The 23,806-nt window shown below is 38.5% G+C and overlaps 1 protein-coding gene across 3 annotated transcripts; it reads right to left on the bottom strand.

Moving 5' to 3' along the window:
* Positions 1-487: 487 nt before the first annotated feature.
* Positions 488-23,806, bottom strand: gtpbp3 (GTP binding protein 3, mitochondrial). Of its 3 annotated transcripts, none has more exons than XM_057842151.1 (11): positions 23,574-23,806; positions 21,533-21,801; positions 21,134-21,220; positions 20,538-20,620; positions 18,538-18,657; positions 14,360-14,432; positions 13,377-13,520; positions 9,969-10,134; positions 2,677-2,807; positions 2,387-2,573; positions 488-1,893 (listed from the first exon to the last, which is right to left on the bottom strand). In XM_057842151.1, the coding sequence occupies exons 1-11, from the start codon at positions 23,633-23,635 to the stop codon at positions 1,662-1,664; spliced, it is 1,554 nt and encodes a 517-aa protein (XP_057698134.1). In that variant the 5' UTR covers positions 23,636-23,806; the 3' UTR covers positions 488-1,661. The 3 variants fall into 3 exon arrangements, with proteins under 3 accessions (XP_057698134.1, XP_057698136.1, XP_057698135.1); XM_057842153.1 differs by having other exon boundaries at positions 21,533-21,712; XM_057842152.1 differs by lacking the exon at positions 23,574-23,806 and adding an exon at positions 22,116-22,402.

Genomic DNA, 23,806 nt, shown 5'->3' with positions numbered 1-23,806 from the left:
TTTGTCGGCTATGGCTACAGTCAGGTACAGTCACCTAGCATCGCGGTTGCAACGGCGTCTTTCCCACTCCTGCTCTGCTCTCTCGTCTCCGTGAGTCCGTTTCTCTGACTTTTTTTTATTCAACCAACTTAGTAACACACGCCTTTCCCACCTCGGTAACGGCGTTGCCAAGATGAGAAAAGTAATTAATTAGATTACTCATTACTGAAAAAAATAACGCCGTTAGTCACGCCGTGATATTCTAACGCCGTTATTAACAACACTGACTGTAATTATAAGTGTGAGAAAGAATAGCAATAGGAAATCTGAAAAAGTATCTGAACCTTTTGGAATTTCTCAGATTTCTGTGTTTAAGACTGGCCAAATATTTGTACAATGTAGGGCTGTCCCAAACGACTAATTTTCTCCCGATTAGTCAGCCGACTATTTTTACGATTAGTCGACTAATCTAATAATTACATTTTTAAAAAAATTTTTTTTAAACTAATTTAGCAATGAAATTTTTGTTGACACTTATCAATTCACAAAAAACATATTGGAACACTCAAATTATTTATTAAAGTACAAATAAACACGTAAATAACAATAATAAATCACAAATAAACAATGAGTTCAAATGCTGATAGAATTAACTAGTGTAGCATCCCGATTGCAAAGATGGTCTCTTAAACTGATGGTTTACAACTTTTATTCCATCCTTGATGTAAACACACTGTAAGAGCTACGGTGCACACAAATAAAGCAACACAATTAGAAATTAACAAAAACTTTTCACCTTTTTCCTTTTAAACCTTATTTATATATCAATGAATTGCCTATATGAATTGCCTTTACCTTAATTTATTACCTTATCATTGACAATCTCTCCCTTGAGTGCAATCACTGTATATACTGTATATATTTGACCTTTTAACCTTATATAATTTTCTATACCATAAAATAAACCATAACATGAAATAAACCTTTCGATTAGCATTAAGAACAATACTAATAGCACTTATAAGGCCCATTGTCAATGAAACATTATTATTTAGTAAGGCGACAGCACCCTCTGGTGTACAAAAAATGAAAAAAAAAAAAAAAAAAATACAAACTGCGTGAAGGCGCTTGAGGTGTTTATTCACGGCCGACGTGCAGCCAAGCTTGGCATTGAAGAGACAGGACAGAAGAGTGTACTCTCCTTTGTTTCTTTGAAATAAGGCAATGTTTTGGACACTCTGGTGCGCTTTTTTTGGCTTTGTGCGGCTTTCCCCGCTTGCAAACAGAGCATCCGACATTCTAACTTTCCACGCATATATTTTTTTTAACCCTTCATTAACCGTCGACGGGATGTTGTGCTCGTCGACGGATTTACGTCATCGATGACGTCGACTATGTCGACTAGTCGGGACAGCTCTAGTACAAAGTGTATCGTACATGATTGGGAGACAACATGTCAAATATTTCTTCTTCAATCTGTTAAGCCAAAAACAAAATCCGTGACACACATTTTGGTGTCTTGGGAACTTATTGGAGCCAAGAACACGATGTGTTTTCTGGATGACACAAAGTTTGGCACAGCGCCGACGTACTGTGTGGCCATGAAAGCGTATAACTCAGCTCTCTATTCAGGTTATTGTTATCATTACACTGTTATCATTATTATGACACAGGCCAGGCATCTATTTGCCAATGCAGAAGTCTTTGAAGATAATATCCAGGATCTCCTCTGGTCCGACCTTGCCAGTGATCCGGCCCAGGCTGGTGAGAGCTAAGCGAATGCCCTCCGCCGCCAGAGCGAGGTCAAAGTCACGGTATCGCTGGTACTGATCCAGTGCTGCAACACATTGCTGTAGGTGGGCCCTGTGGCGTGCTTGGGTCAGGGTAGGGGCACCAGACAGAGGGTCGCCACACCTATGCGGGAAGTTTGATATCATGAGCTGGTGACATATGATTTTGTGTGTGTAGGTGAGGGTGTGTTTGTGTGTGTGTGCGTGTGTCCGTGTGTGTATTTATGGCACAAGTGTTCTATTGTAATACAGTGGTATGGTGCCTCGACACACAATATATTTGACATCCGACGTAAAATTTGACTCGCCATTTGTTTCTACATCCATGACATACTCAAAATACGATTTATGACAGCGCCGCTAACAGCTTATAATGCTTTTAAAAAAAAAAAAAAATTTTTTAATTATCATTACTATTTTTTTTTAACAGCCATGAAAAGGGCTCTCTACTGAAGGTGTGCCCATTACTTTCACAGTTGGATAAGTTGTTCAGAAATTATACTGAACATGAAGACTTTCATGGATTTGGTAGTGATTTGTAGTGAGAGCAAGAGCATTGCTGTGTTGTTAAGGCTAAGGAAAAGAGATGAAATTGTTGTAAAAACTTGCTGACTCACAAAGACTTGACTCTGCTGTGCAGTGTTGTGAGGAAGTGTTGAAGTCCCTCATTAGTGTGACAAGATATTACACAGACAGGAGGGAGTGCAGGGATGCACCCGAATTTCTGTTTCAGCATTTGCCTATGTTCATCAGGCAGTAAGTCCACTTTATTCAGGACCAGAAGGAACCTGTCAGATGGTAATACTGTGATGAAAAAATAAATACATAATTTTTACTAAACCATAAAGGGATATAATGTCTTGAAAAGGGAAATCTGCTGTCTAAAATCAAATCCTTAGATAAGTACCTGTTTGCATCTGCTCCTGAGTGAGCACGACACTTCTGAGATAGTCCTGAAGGAAGGTTGCAGCTTGCTGGAACTCAGTGGGGATATGAGAACAATCCACAACCACCAGAGTCAGATCTGCTTGCTCAATTCTAGAAAGAAGAAAAATATTTGTATTTATAAATCTACAACTTATCCCAGCTGACTTTTGACAAGATGGTGGCTACGACACAGTCACCATGTAAACAAAGAATATGTAATCAAGGGAAATCTACCGCAGGCATGAAAATGGTTTTTGTTGGTCCATCCAACAAGCAAACAAACAAACAAACCTGTGAGGCAATCATAAAAAAAAGAAATATACAGTATACTAAAATGTTTAGAGTATTGATATTCCAGCTCCTTGCCAACAAAACATAATACAGTACAACTAAAATATTTTCCATATTTTTTTAATGCGATTGTGCTTTCATTTTTATATCTGAAGGGGAAAAAAAACATTTAACAATCACCTTTTTCCACACAGATGAGCATTTATTCAAAAAGGTGGGTGTCAAGAATTGACTTAATGTCATCTGATTCATTCATATACATTAGTACTTCCATTGTGAAAAAACCCAAAGGAACTACATCGATGTCAGGCTGCTTCCTAGAGCGGTGTCCAGAAGCACCAACCCTTAAGCACATCCATCCCATGACAAAAGCTAGTAGCAGCAACGGATGCTTGTACTTACCACCTCCTTCCTGTAGTGACCCAGGTCACAAGAGTCTGACCTGCTCCATGCACAAAAAGTTCTTTATACAACAAAAAATGCACGCGCTTCCTATACAGAAATTTACCACACAACATTCCACCTGAGAGTGCTCAATTTATACAACAGTAGATGCACATCCCCTGTACTCAAAATACTGAAAAACATATCTGTATTTTCTTGCCAAGCATTTATAAAAAAAAGAATTCTGAAACAAAGACAATATTACATTTGTAAAATGGACAAGTAAAGCTAGCCTTCTCATATTACAGAGGCAAAGTGCGTACGACAGGATAAAAAAAGTCTTATAGCATTATTATATTACAGCATTATTATGTGAATTAGAATCATATTTTGAAATGATTCGACTATATACCACAATTTGGCAAAGCGCAGATGATGAGAAATTAGTCTTTTAATTTGCCGTTTACCCACGCCTACCATTATAGGGCTCTAGAGGAGGAGGACTAGAAGAGGATGACGTCGGCAAGGTCATGGTTTCATCTGATTTACAATTTTGCCCATTGAGGGTCGAATTATTCTAAACGAGGAAAATGCGACGAAGAGAGCCGTAAAATATTCTTTTTATCTAAGTATTTGTCCCCAATTGCTAAATAAATGGTATGGTCATGACAAATAACAACAGTCTTGTGCTACATGGAATATGAAATATTGAAAATGCATTTATTCAGTACGACCTGGCAAAATTACTTCATAATGGTCAAAACAGTCCACTTCTTGCACATCTCAAACTATTTTATGCCACCAGAGTTTTTTGTCATTTCCCTGCCCCGGCTTCAGAGAGCGTAAACAAACCAGGAGGCGTGACAGCTAGCCGACATGCTAACCCGAACCAAGTGCTGGTTCAGTCTTATTAGGCTCGAGCGTATGACGTGGCACTCGCGAGGTTTCCGCCGCTATCGCCATTGTGGAAGCGAGAAACATAAACAGAGAGGCATTTCAACACAGGTCGCTCTTTAAAAATGGTTGGAAATTATTGTGCGGTAAAGAATTGCAACAACCGATCGAATAGAAAGGAGAATGTACAGCTCAACGGAACACCACTGAGTTTCTTCCGGATCCCTACATGGAGAAAAGGCGAGGGAAAGGTCATATCTGAACTTACCAAACGTCGAAGAATGGCATGGGTGGCCTCGATCAGAAGGAAGGGCATAACGTTTGATTCTTCAGTTACACACTGAGTTTGCTCTATGCACTTCCACTTCGGTAAGTTAATTTCGTTTGTTTACGCAAATTTCAGTAACGTTACGCCCTAAGTCGGCCTGTTGTTAGCTATAGCTACAGCTAAACAACTAGCATGCATACATGTGCATTGTCTTCATAAGACATAATTCCTGTCGTTGCTCAATGAAAAAGTTGTAATATTTTGACGTGAGAGAGTGGCAAAGAATTTGTACACAGGCTACATTTTCTGCAACAAAAAATTTGTACATCCGTGGTCACAGACTAATGTAAACACACATTGCCTACCTTTGCTAGAAAGATGGTGTTGCCGTTTGCTATGGTCATAATGTGCAGATCCTGCACCCATCTGCAGCAAAACTGTTCGTAGCTTTGTAGCGATTTGTAGTTTCGAAATTGCTGATGAGTGTAGTAACATACACCAAACACTAAATACAGCATGATGTCCATTTCGCGTAGTGGTGGAAGCTTGTCGGCATCTTTATTCCATTTGTGTTCGGCTTGCTCGTGAGGGTCAACATTGTTCACATCCTTAAAATTGCTCACATATCTGTCCTTCGCCGTGGTAACAAGTTTGTCTCTGTATCGAACTGGCAAGTTTTCCCTAAATTTTTCCATCTTTGCCACTCGTAGTTCAATTGTATTTGCCGTTAAGTTTAAATGTCCCGTGATGCAGACGTGCTTCCGCAATGGCTGCGTTGTCGCAAATCTCGCACGATCCCGTGCTGCTGTGACGTAAACGCTCGAGCCTTCGGCATTTGAAGCGAAAAATCACACAAACTACTAGGGGTGTGCAAAATTTCCGATTCTTAGATTATTCGCGTTTCGGCCGTGGAAGATTCGAGAACGATTCACAAACATCCAAATTCCGATTATTGAAATATGCAAAGTAAAGCGGAAGTACAACACACTCAGCGCGCCGCGCGGTCTTCGGGACAATGAGGAACGGAGCGAGAGTAGCTAAACATCATGCTTCTCATTACCCTGCCCCTCGGGTAATGCCAATGCTCAACTCACGGCTCTAGCTCAACTCATGCCACGAGATAAAAAAAACAAAACAACATACCTGACTGCTGCCGAAAAGCTGCTACAAAGTACATCCACATAATGTTACGGTAGATATCATTTATATAGGACTAGATGCATTATAGATTCGATAGCGTTAGCAGCACAGCTACAAAAAGCTAGATGCGGTCGTCGTAAACGGCCCCCATCTTAAAGCAGTACACTTCCCTGCAAGGCTGTTGTAGCGAACCTTCCAAGCAAATCTAATTAACTTTTTATCTAAAATACTCCTAAATCGGTAAAATATTGACTTGAATCTATCTTTAAAATAGTTTTAAAACTTTCACGTCGAAAATAGACAAAAGGGAAATTATGGAATGACGGGAGCAATTTTAACAACTTTAACGGTTGATTCACAACATTAAAATAATTGAATGTAGTTTAAAGCTGCTGATATAGAATGGGGACTAGAGTTTTTTATTTACTGTTATTTGTGTATATTTTTTTACTGCTATATGTTAACTTGATACTGAAATAGTAGTTTGGTTTAGCCTGAGAGTATTTTTGAACAATTTTGGAACTAATGTACAAAACATTTAAAAAAAAAAAAAAAAAAAGAAAGAAAAAAAAAAGGAGGGGGGGTGCATCAATAATCGTTTTATAATCGAATCGGAGCCTCTGAATCATAATCGTAATCGAATCGTTAGGTGCCCAAAGATTCCCAGCTCTACAAACTACCTAGGATCATATCACATGGCGGCGGGGTTTGTAACGCGTGGCAGGGCAGGATGAGTGCATAAAAAGTAAAAAAGGGAGCAGACTTCCACCTATGCACTTTTAATAAGGAGAAAATAAATAAATCCAGCTCAACCACTCGTCACTTGGGAGTGCAATGGACCACGCACAAATGATCACTCTTGACTCCCAAAAAATTAGGTATCAACTGAAGAATAAAGAGGCACCACCGTGTTGTGGATGTCCTAAGGAACAAAGAGGATCACAGAAGAGACCGTTATAGGGTGTCGATTATCTTCGCCGATCGGCAACCCGCCTGCAAACCCTTGCACTGCTACTATTTACCAATGTAATCCTATAGACATTCTCATTAAATAATGTTTGGGAATATATCAATGACTACACCATATTCTATCATTATTTCATGTGGAATGTTTAATTTTGAAAATAATTGCTTCATAATAACATCATGTTGCAAACAGTTGTAAAAAAATTGAGCCTTAAAAAATTGTTTTAGGTAATAGGTAATTCCTGTGTATATATGTTGCTTCCACGGTAATATTGTACAGTTTGATAAATATTTGGCGTTATAATATTTGTGTCTAGTGTGTTATTTAACAAAATATCCACCTGGTTCATTTTCATGCATGATGTGACGTCGTCGACTGGGCTTCCCTCGTACATACGCTGGATTGTTGTTAGTCATATTTTCTGCAATCGAACCTTCTGGATTAACAAGTTTAAAGTAGTCCTTTCCTTATCATCATTTTTTCGCTTGTTATTGAGACATCAAAACATTTTGCATTCCACCACGATAGTTCAAAACTCTGTGCAAGCCGGGACGGCCGTGCAGCATTTCTAATCACAGCAGATTCGCCTCTCTACGACGTTGCATTACAACTCTGCCCCCAGCTGACCAAGTATTACCAAACAAAGAGTTCTAGTGAGCTTTTCTTGGATAAAGGCACAATATATTCCTTCAATTAATCATAGGTAACTAAAATAATATCGGTAAATGCTTAAAATACTTGGTACTAATTGTTGATAAACTTGTGCACACGTGCGCAATGATTATGCTCTTTTATCACATTCCAGAATGGAACAAAGAGATGAGATTAGGAACACCTACTGTCAACCTACAATTCTGATGAATATCACCTAAAACATGCTTCTGGAACCCTAAACTTTTTTTTTTCTCTCAAAACAATAATACTGTAATAATAATAATTAATGATACACGATAATATCGGTCACCGATAATTATCGGCCGATAATGGCAATTATGACGTCACACAGATAATCCAGATAATAAAAAAATTCAACCGATAATGCAATCCGATAATTATATACTTGATATAGCCTCCAAATGTGCGCAACCGAAGAATTCAGCATGCCGCCTCCTCAACCCCTCCCCTCTCTGAAGCGCCTGAGGGAGGAGGGGTTGAGGAGGCGGAGTTCCACGACAAGAAGTAGTTGAATATTATGGCGGCTGTTACTAAAAAACGATTACTAAAAAACGACGCTCTCGCCATCTGCGAAACATGTACCGTAGAAGTTCCACGAGGCAGAAAGAAAGAGTCCTCATTCAAAACCACTAACCCAGCAGCCATTTAAAACTGAATCACAAAGATTTTTGGAACGAATACGAGGCTGCTGCTAGCGGGAATGCTAAAGACTAAGTTAAACTACAGGGTTTGTGACGATACAGAGTCGGGCTGTTTGGGAATGCAGCCCAAGGCGGGTGGTAAATTCGCATCTAAGGCTAAACACCGGCACGACTGGAGACCGATAGTCGGCAAGTAGCCGTCTTCCGACGGAGCCTGCCGCTCTGGCCGGTCCAGCAGGCCGCCGCCGCCGCCTCGCCTTAGGCGGGGCGGGCCGAGCCCGGTTCCCCGGCTTCGGGACCTCCGGCGAACACCCCGGTTTCTCGAGCGTTCCCCCACGGCGTGCGAGCAGAGCCAGGACCCGAATACGCCGCGGCGAACCGGCTGGGGCGGGCGGATTATCCGGTACGAACGTAGCTGCCGCCACCGAGACGAGACACATATATATATATATCTATTTTTTTTTTTTTTTTTTTTTTTTTTTTTTACCTAAATGACCCGAGAACCAAAGCCCTGGATAAAAAAAAAACAATGCAGTTTATACGACCACCATTCTTCATGAAAAAGTGATGTCCAGTCAGCAAGCTTATCATGACGGCACAGTGGTTGGATGATAATTTAAACATGGAGAAAAATAAGTCAGCCAGTCAATAATGCATTCAGTATGTAAAATGACGAGCGGTCAGATGACTTTGTAACGCTGCCTTTATTTTCGGCTTAACAAAACTCAGGCACAAAACAACACGCACAGGCCGGGGATGCGAGCTCCAACTCCGTCCAAATAGTACTGCCGTGTATCAGTTTAGCTGCTGTAAAGCAAATGTCGTGAAAGCCGCAAATGTAAACAAAGCGCTGCAGAATGGGTACATGACATCTCGCTCTTTTGAGTTAATCATTTTCACAGTGTGCAACAAAGCATATAACATTAGCAATCACTTTTCAAATTATTTAACTTATTTCTCTGATCAAATACAGTCACAGTAGATAATCAAATTCTTAAATCAATATTCTGTAGCCACAAATATTCAAAATCTTTCCTTCCAAGTTTTTTGTTTTTTTTTAGGATTAAGTATAATAATGTATTGCTTAAAATAGGGCTGTTAAGATTATTTTTAGCTAGCTATTTTTCTTCCAAGAAATCTGAAATACACTTGAAGCAATGGCAGATAATTTCACTTATTGCCAATAGATTTACACTTAAAAACTGACTAGTTTTAAGGAGGTCTGTTTTGCAGTGTATTAATGTTATATATGTTAGGAATGGCTTACTTTTAAAGGCATTTTTGTGCAACTTAGGTATTTCTTTAAGTAATTGTTGCCAAAAGTTTACCATTACACAATGTCAATCTGTCATTATTTAGATGTTTGAATTGACGACTTGTTCATATTTTATGTTGAAAAAAAAAGAGCAATAAATTATATTTTTGCACAGTAGTATTTTCTTTTGCGTATACTTAAAAATTTTACATAAATCTTTTAATAGAATTATCGGCTTGGCATTATCGGTTGGAATGAGGAGGAAATTATCGGTTATCGGTATCGGTTGAAAAATGTATTATCGTGGATCACTAATAATAATAGCAAATAATAAATATATGATATGTATAACATATTAAACACATCAAAAGTGTGTCCATTCTATTACCCTCATGAAGCAAGCAGTGATGACGAGTTTAACAAGTGCTGTTTTTCCCAGTGTAAACAGAGGAAGCATCTGTCAGTAAACGTCTCACAATATGTCCATATTCAACATCATGGATGAGGTGTTGTAAATACATCAAGGAAAGGTACCCCTTCATTATGCAACCTCCTGGGAGTGTTTTCCAAGTATTTATATCCACAAAGGAGCAATAAGACAAGTTGTGTTGCTTGCACAGCTAAGTTGTTGTTCAGAAGTAAAGTGATGACTTATTTCTTCCTTTCTTTGTTCTTGAACACATCAGAAATTGGTCGCAGAGCTGTCTATGGATGGACAAAAGGCCAGTATGTGAGCTCTAATGTAAGCAGTCCTCACCTTTCACGAGCTCGACGGACGCCCTCTCTCTCTACCAGGTCCAAACTGTCTCTGAGGCCCGCTGTGTCACTCAAGAGAACGGGAAAGCCACCGATATCCAGAGCAGTCTCCACCACATCCCTGGTGGTTCCAGCAATGGGAGACACAATGGCTGCAGGTCTCTGGCCTGGATTAAAAAACATCAGAATAAATCATATGGTACTCATAATTTATCAAAGATAATTAGCTTTTTCTATACAAAACACATTATTACTATAACTCATTACTAATGATGTGTCTATCAAGACTCAGAACAGGAAACTGACATCTGGTGACAAATACAGTTATTATTATAAAAGGAAGTTGTGAGGAGACTCTACGAGTATCCACTCAAGCTAGTTTATGTGATGCAATTCTAAATGCATTCAGGATACAATATGCCAAACAAATACATCCTTTTTCTATAAACAACATGTGCATGATTAGCTTGACACAAAAAAGGGAAATGAGGTGACTTTTTTTTTTTTCCATACTCTAAATTAGGGGTGTCCCGATCACATATTTTTAGCAACAAAGTCACCTGATTTTAAGAATCTGCCGATGGAGTCCCGATCCAATACTGGAAAAAAAACTGGAAAAAAAGGTTTTCCGTTCTTTTTATTTGATCAAAAGTTTCAAACATGTCACAGTACTGTACTTTTTTTACAGTATGTCCACTTCCGCTTTTTTGGGGGAGTGTTGCAAAGTATAAAACGTATGTACTGTATTTTTGAATCTTTTGGCAATGCCATTGTATTTCTGGATTATTTTGTTACTTTTTAGCCTTTAAAAAGTAACAAAAATATATAAATTAAGCCTGAATGAAAAATATTGGAAAAAAACAACAGCATTGCAATATACAGTATATTTTCAAGGCTCCACACTTTTTGCATTGGTGGCACTGGTGCGCCTAGCTTTTTTTTCCTTAAGGTAGGTACACCAGCACAAAAGTTAGGAACGCATACATTTTTCATTGCATCACCTTTAACACCATACTTTTAATCACTCTCCATAACGTTCATATAATTCATTCATTAATCCTCTGAACCGCTTATCCTCACGAGGCAGTGTCGTTAATCTTTAAAAAAGTAATTAGTTACAAATTACTTCTCCCAAAAAGCAATTGAGTTAGTAACTCAGTTACCTGAATTTAAGAGCAATGAGTTACTTGGCAAAGTAACTGGTTTAACTTTTCATGTATATTTTTTTCCACCCCCCCCCTCAAAAAAAAAAAAAAAAGATAGGTGACACTATGTGAATTTCAAAGTGTTTTTGGGACAGTCACTCTAGCCCAATTCTTTACCCTAAACTTAACTAGACACATGGGTATTGTGGACATTGCCACAACTCTGTAGTAACCTTTGCTATGCTTGGAAGTCATTTAATGTTGTGAATTAACCGTTAAAGTTGTTAAAATTGCTCCCGTTATTGCATTAGTTCCTTTCTGTCTACTTTCAACATGTGAAAGTTTTAAAACTGTTTCATCATTTAAAGATAGAGTCAAGTCAAGATTTTGCCGATTTAGGAGTATTTTAGACAAAAGGTTACTTAAGTTCGCTATGAAGGTTCTCTACAACAGAGCGTTTCTGAGAAGTATACTGCTTTAAGATGGCGGCTGTTTACCAACGCCGGCAAGTGTATCATTTCGCATCTAGTTCATAAACGTGATATCTAGCGTAGCATCATGCGGGCGTAGTTTGTAGGCTGTCGGCTACAGTCAGGTATTATTGGAGCCACCTAGCTTAGTATCACGTTTGCAACGTTTCTCGTGTCATTCAACCAACGTAGTAACGCAAAGTAACGCACGCCTTTACATCCTCAGTAACGGTAACGGTGTTGCAAAGATGAGAAAAGTAATTAATTACTCACTACTGAAAAAAATTACGCCGTTAGTAATGTTGTTATACTCTAACGCCGTTATTAACAACACTGGTCGCGGGGGTGCTGGAGCCTATCACGGCTAACTCCAGGCAGAAGGCGGGGTACACCCTGAACAGGTTGCCAGCCAGTCGCAGGGCACATATAGACACACAACCATTCACGCACCCACACAGACCTACGGACAATTTGTTTAATCAGCATGCCGTGCACTGTTTTTGGAGATGTGGCAGGAACCTGGAGAAAACCCACACTTATTTGAAAACAAGAATAACGTAGAAAAACACTCTATTAAATGTGTCATTGAGTTAGTCCACTCAAATTCATTCACGCTTCGATGTTCACGCTGCAGACAACAGCCTCTCGACAACAAAGATTGACCAAACGATGATTAACACATTTGTGCCTTTGATCTTAGACCTACCGAGCCTTTATATCGCCAGATCAGACCTACAAAATTGTCAATCATCTTTAACTTATTGCCAAACGCCAGCTGCACTGGTGAGTAGAAAAACCAGCAGGAGAGAGGGTGAGAGGCTATACGAGCATGAAACAGAAAAACATTTTTTAATTAAAAATCCGATCCTTTTTACCCGATTCTGATCCAGTGAAAAATGGCGTGATCGGTCCGATTTAAGATCACTTGATTGGATCAGGACACTCCTACTCTAAATATATTCTCAGAATTAATGTAGATAAATAAAACTTAATCGTGGCAGCATGGCCAAGGTTAACACAGAAAATATGGGGAAAAATGTAAATACAACTGTATTTTATTACATCTTTGTTTTCAAAAGTATTATTTTTTTTATCCATTAACAGTATTTGTAGTACAAACATTAATCAAGACTATAACAATAAAAATCCACACACAAAAAACACCCAATTGCTTCATAAACTTGAATTTTTTTATATAATTTAAGATTTTAAGTAGACACAACTCAGTTTTTTTTTTTGGGGGGGGGAGTATTTGTAACTCATTTTATTAAGTTTACAGTGTTCACTTTAAAGTTTGGGGTGTGTGTGTGTAGGGGGGCTCAAATTTCAGAGTACGCATAACTTGAAAAGTTATACTTTTAAGTTGTGTGAACTTAGCTCTAGCCTTACTCATGATGCAGACAAAAAACTGCACTAGCAACATCAGCCCGGCTGTTTGGCTCAGATTTATCTTTTGTCTGATTCAAATCCTACTTGGAACAACTTATTATATAACTTTTTTTATTATTCATCTTAACTATTTAGTTAAAATTTTTAATTTCCACCAATATCTTGACTAGGTTTCCTATCAGAACTTCAAAATTCAGGTGAAATAGATTGAACTTGGAATTTCAAATTTCGCTTTTTTTTTTTTTTTTTTGCACTGAAGACACAATAAAGCTGACCACATGTGTAAAACTAATGCAGTTTTGCTGTTGTTGTTGTACATGAGTTAAACACATGCTGCCGAAAGACCGAAACTGTCTAAAATTTAATCACAATCCCCTCATGTTGTACAGTCCATGTTTCTCTTACAAAGCGTGTTGAGGAGGCTGCTTTTTCCAGCATTGGTAGCTCCCGCGATGACCACCTGCACACCACTACGTAGCCGCTCGCCTCTCCTCTCATCAAGCAGGTGTTGCGCCATTTCAGCTTGCAGATGATGCACCATTCCATTCACTTGAAACACAGGAACGGGATGATGATAGGTGTATTGTGCTGCCCTTGAAAGGTAAGACTTCCACCGTCTCACACTTCAGTATTTGTCTTAACAAAAACTGGGTCACGGTCTTTTTTTTCCTCCAAAAAATAACAAAGTTAAAATGCAAAAATTAAGCAGTGCTCAAGATATTTCAGATAATTGCTAAATCAGATAATCTAATTTAAGCTAAAACTCATAGAACATACATAAACGTGTATAGAATAAAAAACAATTTGTCCACATCCTTTGGGGGCATATTTGCGTATGACAGTGGAAGGACAATGTGCCAGCTTGGCTTACTATTTTTAAACACATGTCTATTATTACTTGCACCTCTGAGGCATGAGCCCACATTCCGTGCCAACAAAACAAGCACGACTTCCCAGGCTATATTGTGTCCAAGCTTGACAACTTCTGAGGACTCAAAAACATTCTGCCAATGCCAGACAAGAGGCATTCCGCTCCCTCCAACGTGCACACGTGGGAAACCAATCATTTGAGAGACAGTAATGCTGACAGTACTATTCCTGTAAGCACAGCGGCAGGTTGGCTTTGAAGGCAAGACAAATGCGTCCGCAGTCCCGGTGCTCTTTCTGTTCATGCTTCCAAAACGGAAACTGCTTTTTGAACAGTTTGATGTTAATAGCTTCTCCCAGTGGATCAGCCAAAGCACATGATAGCCAGTTAATTATCAAAAGGAAAGAGGCTGATTACTGACTCCTCTATAACCAATTCGCAGTAATTGAGTCCTTGCACGCCTTGCTCTGAAACCCTGGGGATGACTGTCCTGTTTATATTTTTACCTCAGTATACGTACCGCGGGTTAAGACTCCATCTTCAATCAGCTCATCTTCACTAAAGTCTATGAAGGCCTCAACATGGGCAAGACACTGTGGCAGAAGAGGACACAAGCGTCACTAATTGACAAGACTAACCTTACAGGCATTCCTAAAACCAAATAAACAGCACGTAATGTTGTTACACGAGGAAACACAATTTTTGTTGAGTTAGGTCTGACAGCTGTTTTTAAATTATTTTTGGGTGTTTTGCTTGTTTTAGAAAAAAAAAAATAGTGACATACAATGAAATGTGAAAGGCATCACTGCAGTGTTCACTTACAGTGAAAAACAACACCTTGTATAAATGACCTCCATGTGAAAGACGGTTACACAAAGTATAGAAGTATGCAAAGCACATTTCTTAGACCTCTGATAATGTAGAAAATGTCACATTGCTTTTTTTTTTTTTTTTTTTTTTGTGAAACCGTGCCAAATATTGCGAACAATCATCCCGCTTTGTCAGTGTTACACAATGGATACAATGTTATGCAGAGGTGTACTTATATTAATAATAATTTTATAGATAAATGATACTATTTATTTCTGAGATACTCATTTTTGATTGGCTAAAATAGTACTGGCATTTGAAAATGCTTCTAGGAAGTATTTGCTTTTACTTGTAAACATTTTTCTCCACAAGTACACACCAGAAAAATGTGCACAAGGAGTCAAGGTAAAAATGTACGTTTATAGCTCTTTCTAGACTGTTCAACTAAAAAAGTGTTGCACTTGAAGCTCCAACAATCATTAGCCAACATATTTTGCTTTTGTGGAGGTTAAGTTGCGGTGAATAAACTAGCGGTAAAAGAAAACTGACTGCAATTTTGGGATCAGAAAGCAAGTTTTATTTTTAGCATTAAAATCTAAACAGAAATTTGTTTCCATATTGTTCGTCAGTGTAATTGATGTGTGTGCTACTGTGATGGGTTATATGTTGTGATTACAATATCAGCAAGAAAAATGATTCTTCTTTCCTCTCCTGAAAAAAAAAGTTTTAACACTGGCAGATGGTGTTATACTTGTATAGCGCTTTTCCACCTTTCAAGGCGCTTTACACTACATCGCCATTCACCTACTGGTGACACAACACCAGAAGCAATGTGGGGTTCAGTATCTTGCTCAAGGATACTTAAGCGAGTTCATCAGGGCAGAGAATTGAACCCACAACCCCTAGGTTGGGGGACAACTCCTCTACTACTGAGCCACGCCATCCCCCAATAGCATTGCACGCCACATTTTTATTTTAATACTCATTTAGCTACATGAGGACGTTAAATGAATTACTCTCAGACAGTGGTCATCAAAACTGCAATGCATTATTATCTCGGTGACAGCAGAATTTATTATACTGTACTATTATACTGTTGTGGCCATGGCCACTGCAGTTTTGGTTGGTGTTAAAAAATATTGTTATAGACAGGGGTTCACATAAGTGGTCCTCATGCGCGCATGCGGACTGGACGTAGACAAACGCGCTGGCCCTCAACGGCTTCCATACGCTTTTGCGTACCAATGGCAGACCACTGTATTTGCGGTGGACACGAGAAAATCACTTCTCAAAATGTCAAAAAGGCAGGCCACACTGAGTAATTATTTCCGTGTTCCCCCACTCCCGTCAAAAGACAGACAGACAACAAAGACGTCACCGGAGCTACTGAATAAAAGGACTTTTGCTGAAAAGTGGCTGCAGGAGGTACCATGGCTAGAAGCAAATGATGCTCGCACGGAAATGCGGTACAAAAGGTGCCGTGAGAATCCCAATGTCGCAGATAAGAGCAGCGCATTTTATGTAGCGTCAAAGAATTTCAGCCATCCAAACTTTGAAAAGCACGAAAAAAACAGAGCATGTGGCAATTAAGCAAACTATCGCCCTATGGACAAGTGGCGGAATAAAGGTAATGAAGAACAGCGCCATGCACTGACAAACGTGTTTTTGCTCGCATTTTACAAAGCTAAACATGCACGTTCAATGAGCTCTTATGAGGAGGACATCCCACTTTTACAAAGACTTGGAGTTAATGTGGGAGCCGCATAATGCCCTTTATTTTGAATTAGTGCTTTTAACGTTTATTTCTTTACATTTCACTTCAAAGTAATGGCAATTTTGTTGTGCCAGTTGATGTTAACCAATCATTAATTGTTAATATAATTAATTAAAGGTAATTGGCTCTAAGTAAAGCTTGCCATAATTTTATCGCATCAGGCGGGTCGGCTCTCAAGCTCAATGAGGACCAAGTCACATCTCCAGGTCCACCTCTGAGAACCTGGGCAAAAAAAATATGTGCACCCCCTGGTTATAGAAGTTGAATCCAGTTGAAGTAAAGCACTTCCACCACAGCAGAAGACAAGTCGGTATGATTGACATTGCGGAACACGCACAATAGTAGCTTTGCAGAAGAAAAACAGGAAGCCTCACATTCCCAAACTCAGATTCATATACAGTACACATGCGATAATAGTTAAAAAAGTTGCATTGTTTTTTTGAATAAGGTTTCATTGAAAGCTTCACACAGATGGTATACTTCTGATTTATCACATTCCCAGTGGTCTGAACCTAAAATAAAGATGCCATTTAGGAGCCTAAAGAAAAACATTTCAGGAAGTTTCTCAAGGAAGACCAGCTGTACCGGTTGCTCCCAACTCATGCAAACTGGAAAACCTTGGCCAGAATCCATAAAGTTCATCCACTTATAGAGAGCGGCTTCGCAGAACTACAATCACATGATTTGGAAAAATAATATATGTTTCTCAGAATAATTTTTTTTTACCAGCCAACATTGTCCTTCAATATTTGGGTTAGATGTTTTACAGCCCACTAAAGGCACACACACACACAAGCACACAGAATCAATGTCATACCTTGGTGATAAGGGCATATTGGCAACTTTATTTAAATTACTCTAATAAAAAGTTTACTTGTTTGAGTAGTTCTTTAAATGGGTTGATAGGTGTAAACTAGGCAACCAATTCAGAGACCCAACTATTAGATTTTGAGCAACTCAAGTCATTTTCCATAACAGGTCGCTTTAAATTGTCATCTCTCAACACCAAGCAAGTGTATTTTAAGCAATGATCTATTGGAATATTAACACAAAATAATCTGTAAAGTTCACAAAGGTTGTCAGAAAGGAGAATTATCTATGTAAGCAGTAGTTCATTGTGCAAAACAATAAGCTGCTGATAGCATGAGGCCAAAGGTGAATGGTTTGCGCTGATAAAGAGGTACCAAACTTAAGTCACAACTGAGGAAGCCGTCTGACCTGAAAAATTACCATTGTTACTGCAACCTTCAGATGGTAGGGTCTGCTTTTGAAATTCACTTGAATAACCGATAACACACTTTACAGATCACATCCATACAGTTATGACCGCAGTACAGTCTATGGCTACTTTCAAGAGTATTGTGGCATCAAGCCACAACATTTTAATCATCTCAAACGGATTTACTGAAAATCACTTCACTGTGCTCAAAGACCTCCATTGTCATCTCTAATGAAAAAAATATGCTTTTAGGATTGGCCAGACTGGTAAATTGACATAAAAAACGTGCAATTACACAGATGTACTGTATATGTGTGATTTTATCATATAAACATGGAAGCATGTAGAATTAAAAATGAACTAATTCCCTGCCATTGGCAGCAATTGAACATACAATTAATTTGAATGGTTGGATTTACTTGATGACTGAGGAGATTGTTGCAACTATTGCTTTGTTATTGAACGTTATTACAAAGTTATTACATGTTGTTGCCAGGATATGACAGTGACGTCAGTGGCAATGAAGGATTTAAGGACCAGAGTAGTGAATATTTATGGACAAGGTTTACTAAGAACATGGCAGCTTAATGTGTGTAACACTGCAGAGTCTGACATTGCAATTTTTGGACTATAAGCCTCACTCACCAGATTTGACGAGAAAACTACGGTACTTGTTTAGATACAAGCCACAATTGAATAAGCCACAGGCATAAACATTAGACTATGGGGTATTTACTGCACACCAAAAGGCATGCAGCTCATCAGCCTGTAGAAATCTATAAATAATCCCCATTGGACTATAAACAACAGGGTTCAAAGTAGGGGGGGAAATTGTGTTTTATGACTGAAATTACAGTTATAGGAATTATAAATGGGAGGTCCCAACATACAGTACCCGTTTCAGTTTGTGACTCCAGTTCTGATAGAGACGGCCAAGTTCTCCTGACATTTGTCTTAATGCCTGTCTCCTCTGAGCTTCAGTCTCAGCGTGGATAAGATCGCCAAGGCCCTCCACCTGCAAAGAGCATCACAATTGACAGGAGACCGGTCAAATATATACAGTTGTATGAAATTGTTGGGGCACCGCTGAAAATGCTCAGGATTTTCATTTATAAATCTTCAGTTGTATGGATCAGCAATTTCGGCTAAAATGATCAAATAGGAGACAAACACAGCAATATTTGAGAAGTGTATTTTTTATAGAAGTTAAGGAAAGTGTGGAATTGCTTAAACAAAAGGAGGTAGGTCCTTAAATGTGGGCACACTTGTTTCTCCCCTTGAATACCTTTGGCAAAATGTATTTTGTAATGTCATTAAACCTGGATCTACATACAGTACATAGGTGAAGCCGAATACAAGGGTATCTAAGGCATCCATTTGCAAGTGTTTCACCTCATAGCATCTCCTCTGAAGAGTGGCATCATGGGAGCCTCAAAACAACTCAAATGAACTGAAAACAAAGATTGTTCAACATTATGTTGCATGTAGAGGACGGATACAAAGAGTAGCTCAGAAATTTAAATTGGCATTTCCCACTGTGAGGAACATAGGAAATAGAAGACCACAGGCACAGTTCTAGTTGTGGCCTACAGCAGGTTGAAAAAATCTCGGATAAACAGAGGTGAAGGATGGTGAAAAAAGTCAAACTCAACATAAAGACAAGCTCCAACAACCTAAAACAAGACATTACTCCAGATTGTGTCATTGCGTGTCGTTCAGCTACTCAGCAAACGTTTAACAAGGACATGCTGTATGGAGTAATGTGGAAGAAGCCTTTTCTGCGCACATGCAACAAACAAAATCCGCTGAGGTATGCTTAAGCACATTTGGATAAGCCAGCTTCATTTTGAATTAAGGTACAATGGACTGATGGAACTAAAATTGAGTTATTCTGACATAACAAGGGGCGATATGCATTGAGGATAAAAAACATGGTTGGACCCGTCAACAAGACAACAAACCTAAACACTGCTCAAAATCCCAAAATGTATTCATGCAGAAGGAAAGGTATAACATTCTGAAATGGCCATCTCACTCCCCAGACCTGAATATTATTGAAAACCTGTGGTGTGATTTAAAGTGGGCTGTCCATGCTCGGAAACTATCAAACCTTACTGAACTGGAGAATAATGGTCCACAATACCTTGAACCAGATTCCTGATCCTCATTGAGAGCTAAGATGGATTTAGAGGATATACTAAATATTGATGAAATTTTTCTTTTGCGTTGCCCAAATTTATGGACCAGGCTAATTTTGTTCAAATACTGTAATTGTTGCACACTTTTCTTAAAAGTTTCTCCTCTAAAACTCTAAACTCTAAAACTTTCTCCTCTAAACGTTTTCACTTCTTTTACTGTGTTTATCTGCTATATATTTAACTGAAATTGTTGATCAATATAACAAATGATTCATAAAGAAAAATCTTGTGTGCCAAAACCTTTTCATGCCACTGTAATTGCGTTATTTCATTGTAGGCAACCCTATGTTGAGTGATATTCCCCCACCCAGAGGTTTATATTTTCAAATATGTTTATTGCTCAAACCAAGAAGGCGTTGGTGGAAGAGATTAAGTAGTATTTTTCCATGTTAAGATTTGGTATTTTATTTACGGTTGACAGGGTGTGGTCCCTACACATTCAGGCAACGCCCACAGTGTTTAAGAGTGGAAAAAACAGATAAAATAGATTTTGCAAGATTTTAAAGCCTCATTTTACAAAATTGTACATGACAAGTTTTCTAATTATTCAAAATTGGCAGGGTTATTTGTGATGTTATTTTTCTGTGTCATGTAGAACTTAGGCATTATTTTCACCTAAAGCAAATAACCTCAAATTATGAACAAACGACAGAAAACGGCGTAGACACTGGAAGGGATATTACTGTATTAAACTTACCTCCGTTAGGCCAAGTTTGCCTGCTTGAAAGGCTCTTCGCGTGAACTCCCCAGACTCAGCAGGCCTCATGCCCGGCACACTTCCTGAGAAACAAATTCACGTCATCCACACAGAGCATGAAAACATGATATAAATGCATGCACTTAACACACACCCACACTACAATGATAAAATACAGTGTGACATAGTAAGCAGGTTCATGAGAAACTACTGAGTTGTTTCTCACCATCACTTATATATATATATATATAAACTAAACAGCGAAACTAAACTTATGTCCTTTAAATGCAGAAATATGTTCTATACAGCATGTATTGTTGACGTAGAAAATGTGTTTAATGTATTTGACATCAGAATGGAAATGGCAGAAAGAAATGGCCAGCGAGAAATTTTTCAAAGCTATATTGTACAATACTGCACTCTAGAGGGACAAAGAAGCAAGTGCAGCCAAACAATTGTTTTCTCCTCGTCAGGTGCTTTCAGGTTTGAGGATTAAACATTGTTGAACAATATATCAAATATGACAATATAATGGTCTGTATACCGTGGCATACAGTCAATTATTCAAACTATAAAAAAATGTAAATATAATTTACCTAGTGCCTGAAGGACAGCAGCAGTAACAGCAGGACCTCCATGGATGTGAAACTCGACACTGTCCTCTCCTGTGAAACTGTGAGGAGCTGCAGATGAAATTAACACAAAACAGTAACTACTCAGTCATTCAAGTCATTGGTTACCATTGATGATGATAGACATGCAATCCATGATTTGAACTGGGAGGGTGTCAGCGATTGGACTATTGGTCCCCTCTCCTAGTTCAAGCCCCAATTTGGAGGCATATATCATTGTCAAAAGTACTCAATAGTTAAACGTCCAGGAGCAGGAAACAGAATAAAAAGCTCTTTCCCCAAAGTGTTTTGGAAATACAGAAAGAGATGGCAAGATCCTTAAAATATCAGGGAAAAGGGAGAAATCAAAATCAAATATAACACCTGGGAACCAAAGAACAAGCCCACGGTCCAGCACTTCTTTGGACTGGGGATGTGTGATGCTTCTTAACAATGCTTTACGAGGAATGGGCAGGTTGCGTGTGAGGCCAGCCATACTGCTGAGGGCTGTAGCAGATGAGGGTCCACTGATCCGTACCACAGCAACCCCGCACTTGCCATGCCCTGATGATAATGCAAAAATAGTTTCCGCATCAACCAGTGTTGGAGGGACTCCATCACAGGAACTCAGATTTCTGAAGAGTGTAGTCCATCTGATGAATTGGGAATAATAGACACAATTTTATAATTCCATAAAATAAACGAGAGAAAAACATATGCACTATTTTAAATATGTGTCAATAGGCATACAGTATTACAATTCGGGGAAGTGTAGCCAGTGTTGTTAATAACGGCGTTACAATATAACGGCGTTACTAACGGCGTTATTTTTTTCAGTAATGAGTAATCTAATTAATTACTTTTCTCATCTTGGTAACGCCGTTACCGTTACTGAGGCGGGAAAGGCGTGCGTTACTATGCGTTACTAAGTTGGTTGAATAAAAAAAAGTCAGAGAAACGGACTCACGGGAACGAGAGCAGAGCAGGAGTGGGGAAGACGCCGTTGCAACCGCGATGCTAGGTGGCTCCAATAATACCTGACTGCAGCCATAGCCGACAAACTACACCCACATGACACGGTAGATATCATATTATAGAACTAGATGCAGATGACAGACACTGCTGCATTGCCAACATGTTTTAAGGACTACATGCGTTTGTAAACAGCCGCCATCTTAAAGCAGTAGACCTCTCAGGAAGGCCCTGATGTAGAGATCCTTCCTAGCGAACCTAAGTAATTTTTTTTTAAATCTAAAATGCTCCTAAATCGGCAAAATCTTAACTTAAATCTATCTTTAAATGATGAAACAGTTTTAAAACTTACGCATGGAAAATGAATGAATGAATGAATGTTTAAAGTAGACAGAAGGGAACTAATGCAATAACGGGAGAAATTTACGATTGATTCACAACTTTAAATGACTTCCACACATAGCAAAGGTTACTAGCTAGTTATCGCAATACCCTTTTGTCTAGTTAAGTTGAGGGTAAAGAATTGGGCTAGGGCCAATTGTCCCCCAAACCCTTTAAGCTTCACATTGTGTGACCTGTTTTTTTTTTTTGTTTTTTTGAAAAAAAAATATATATATCACTAGTTACTTTGCCAAGTAACTAATTACTCTTACATTCAGGTAACTGAGTTACTAACGCAATTACTTTTTGGGAGAAGTAATTTGTAACTGTAATTAATTACTTTTTTAAAGTAAAATTAACAACACTGCATGGCACTAAATGCGTTAGTAGACAGCCGCCATCTTAAAGCAGTAGACTTTTTAGGACGGCTCTGTTGTAGAGAACCTTCCTAGCGAACCTAAGTAACTTTTTATCTAAAATACTTCTAAATCGGCAAAATCTTGACTTGAATCTATCTTTAAATGATGAAACAGTTTTAAAACTTTCATATGTCGAAAGTAGAGAGAAGGGAACAAATGCAATAATGGGAGCAATTTTAACAACTTTTAACAGTTGATTCAGGGTAAAGGGTAAATTAGGGTAAAGAATTGGGCTCGGGCCAATTGTACCAAAAACCTTCACAAAAAACTTCACATAGTGTGGCCAATTTTTTTTTTTTTTTTTTTTTTTTTTTTTTTGAGGGAAAAAAAAAAAAGTAATTATCACCAATTACTTTGCTAAGTAACTAATTACTCTTACATTCAGGTAATTGAGTTACTAACGCAATTACTTTTTGGGAGAAGTAATTTGTAACTATAATTAATTACTTTTTTTCAGTAAGATTAACAACACTGAGTGTAGCAGTTACTCAAGTATTGTTTGGATTTTATTATCTGAGTACAGTATAAATATGTATTTTTTTTTAAAAAAAACTTTAAATAATAATTTTAAAAAACACTTCATACTCATTTTAGATAGCGTTTACTTTTGGTGATATTTAAGCATACTACTTTAGTAACAATTAATAACTAACCTTTTCTTTAAAATGTGGACTGTAGCTCCCCTTAATCCATGATGGATAGGCGCTAGTAGCATTGTGTTCAAGGAGTGGGGTGTCACCGTGTCACCAACACAGAATAATCACTTTTTACTTATCCTATGACATTTTAACTTTGCGAATACCGCAACAGTAAATTTAATTTGTAACAGCACATGCGTGTATAAATCTCACGCAGAGACGTGACCCATCGTTTCGCATACAGCGCC

Source organism: Corythoichthys intestinalis, chromosome 7 (genome assembly GCF_030265065.1).
Source record: "Corythoichthys intestinalis isolate RoL2023-P3 chromosome 7, ASM3026506v1, whole genome shotgun sequence".
NCBI lineage: Eukaryota > Metazoa > Chordata > Actinopteri > Syngnathiformes > Syngnathidae > Corythoichthys > Corythoichthys intestinalis.
Note: the sequence above shows the minus strand (reverse complement) of the source record. Positions and strands in the feature narration are given on the sequence as shown.

Coding starts and splice junctions, on each gene's coding strand:
- gtpbp3 (XM_057842151.1), bottom strand. CDS start 23,635: ATGCTACTAGCGCCTATCCATCATGGATTAAGGGGAGCTACAGTCCAC. Junction 21,221..21,532: donor GCTTGTTCTTTGGTTCCCAG/GTGTTATATTTG, acceptor TTTCATCTGCAG/CTCCTCACAGTTTCACAGGA. Junction 2,574..2,676: donor TCAGGAGCAGATGCAAACAG/GTACTTATCTAA, acceptor TTTTCATCACAG/TATTACCATCTGACAGGTTC.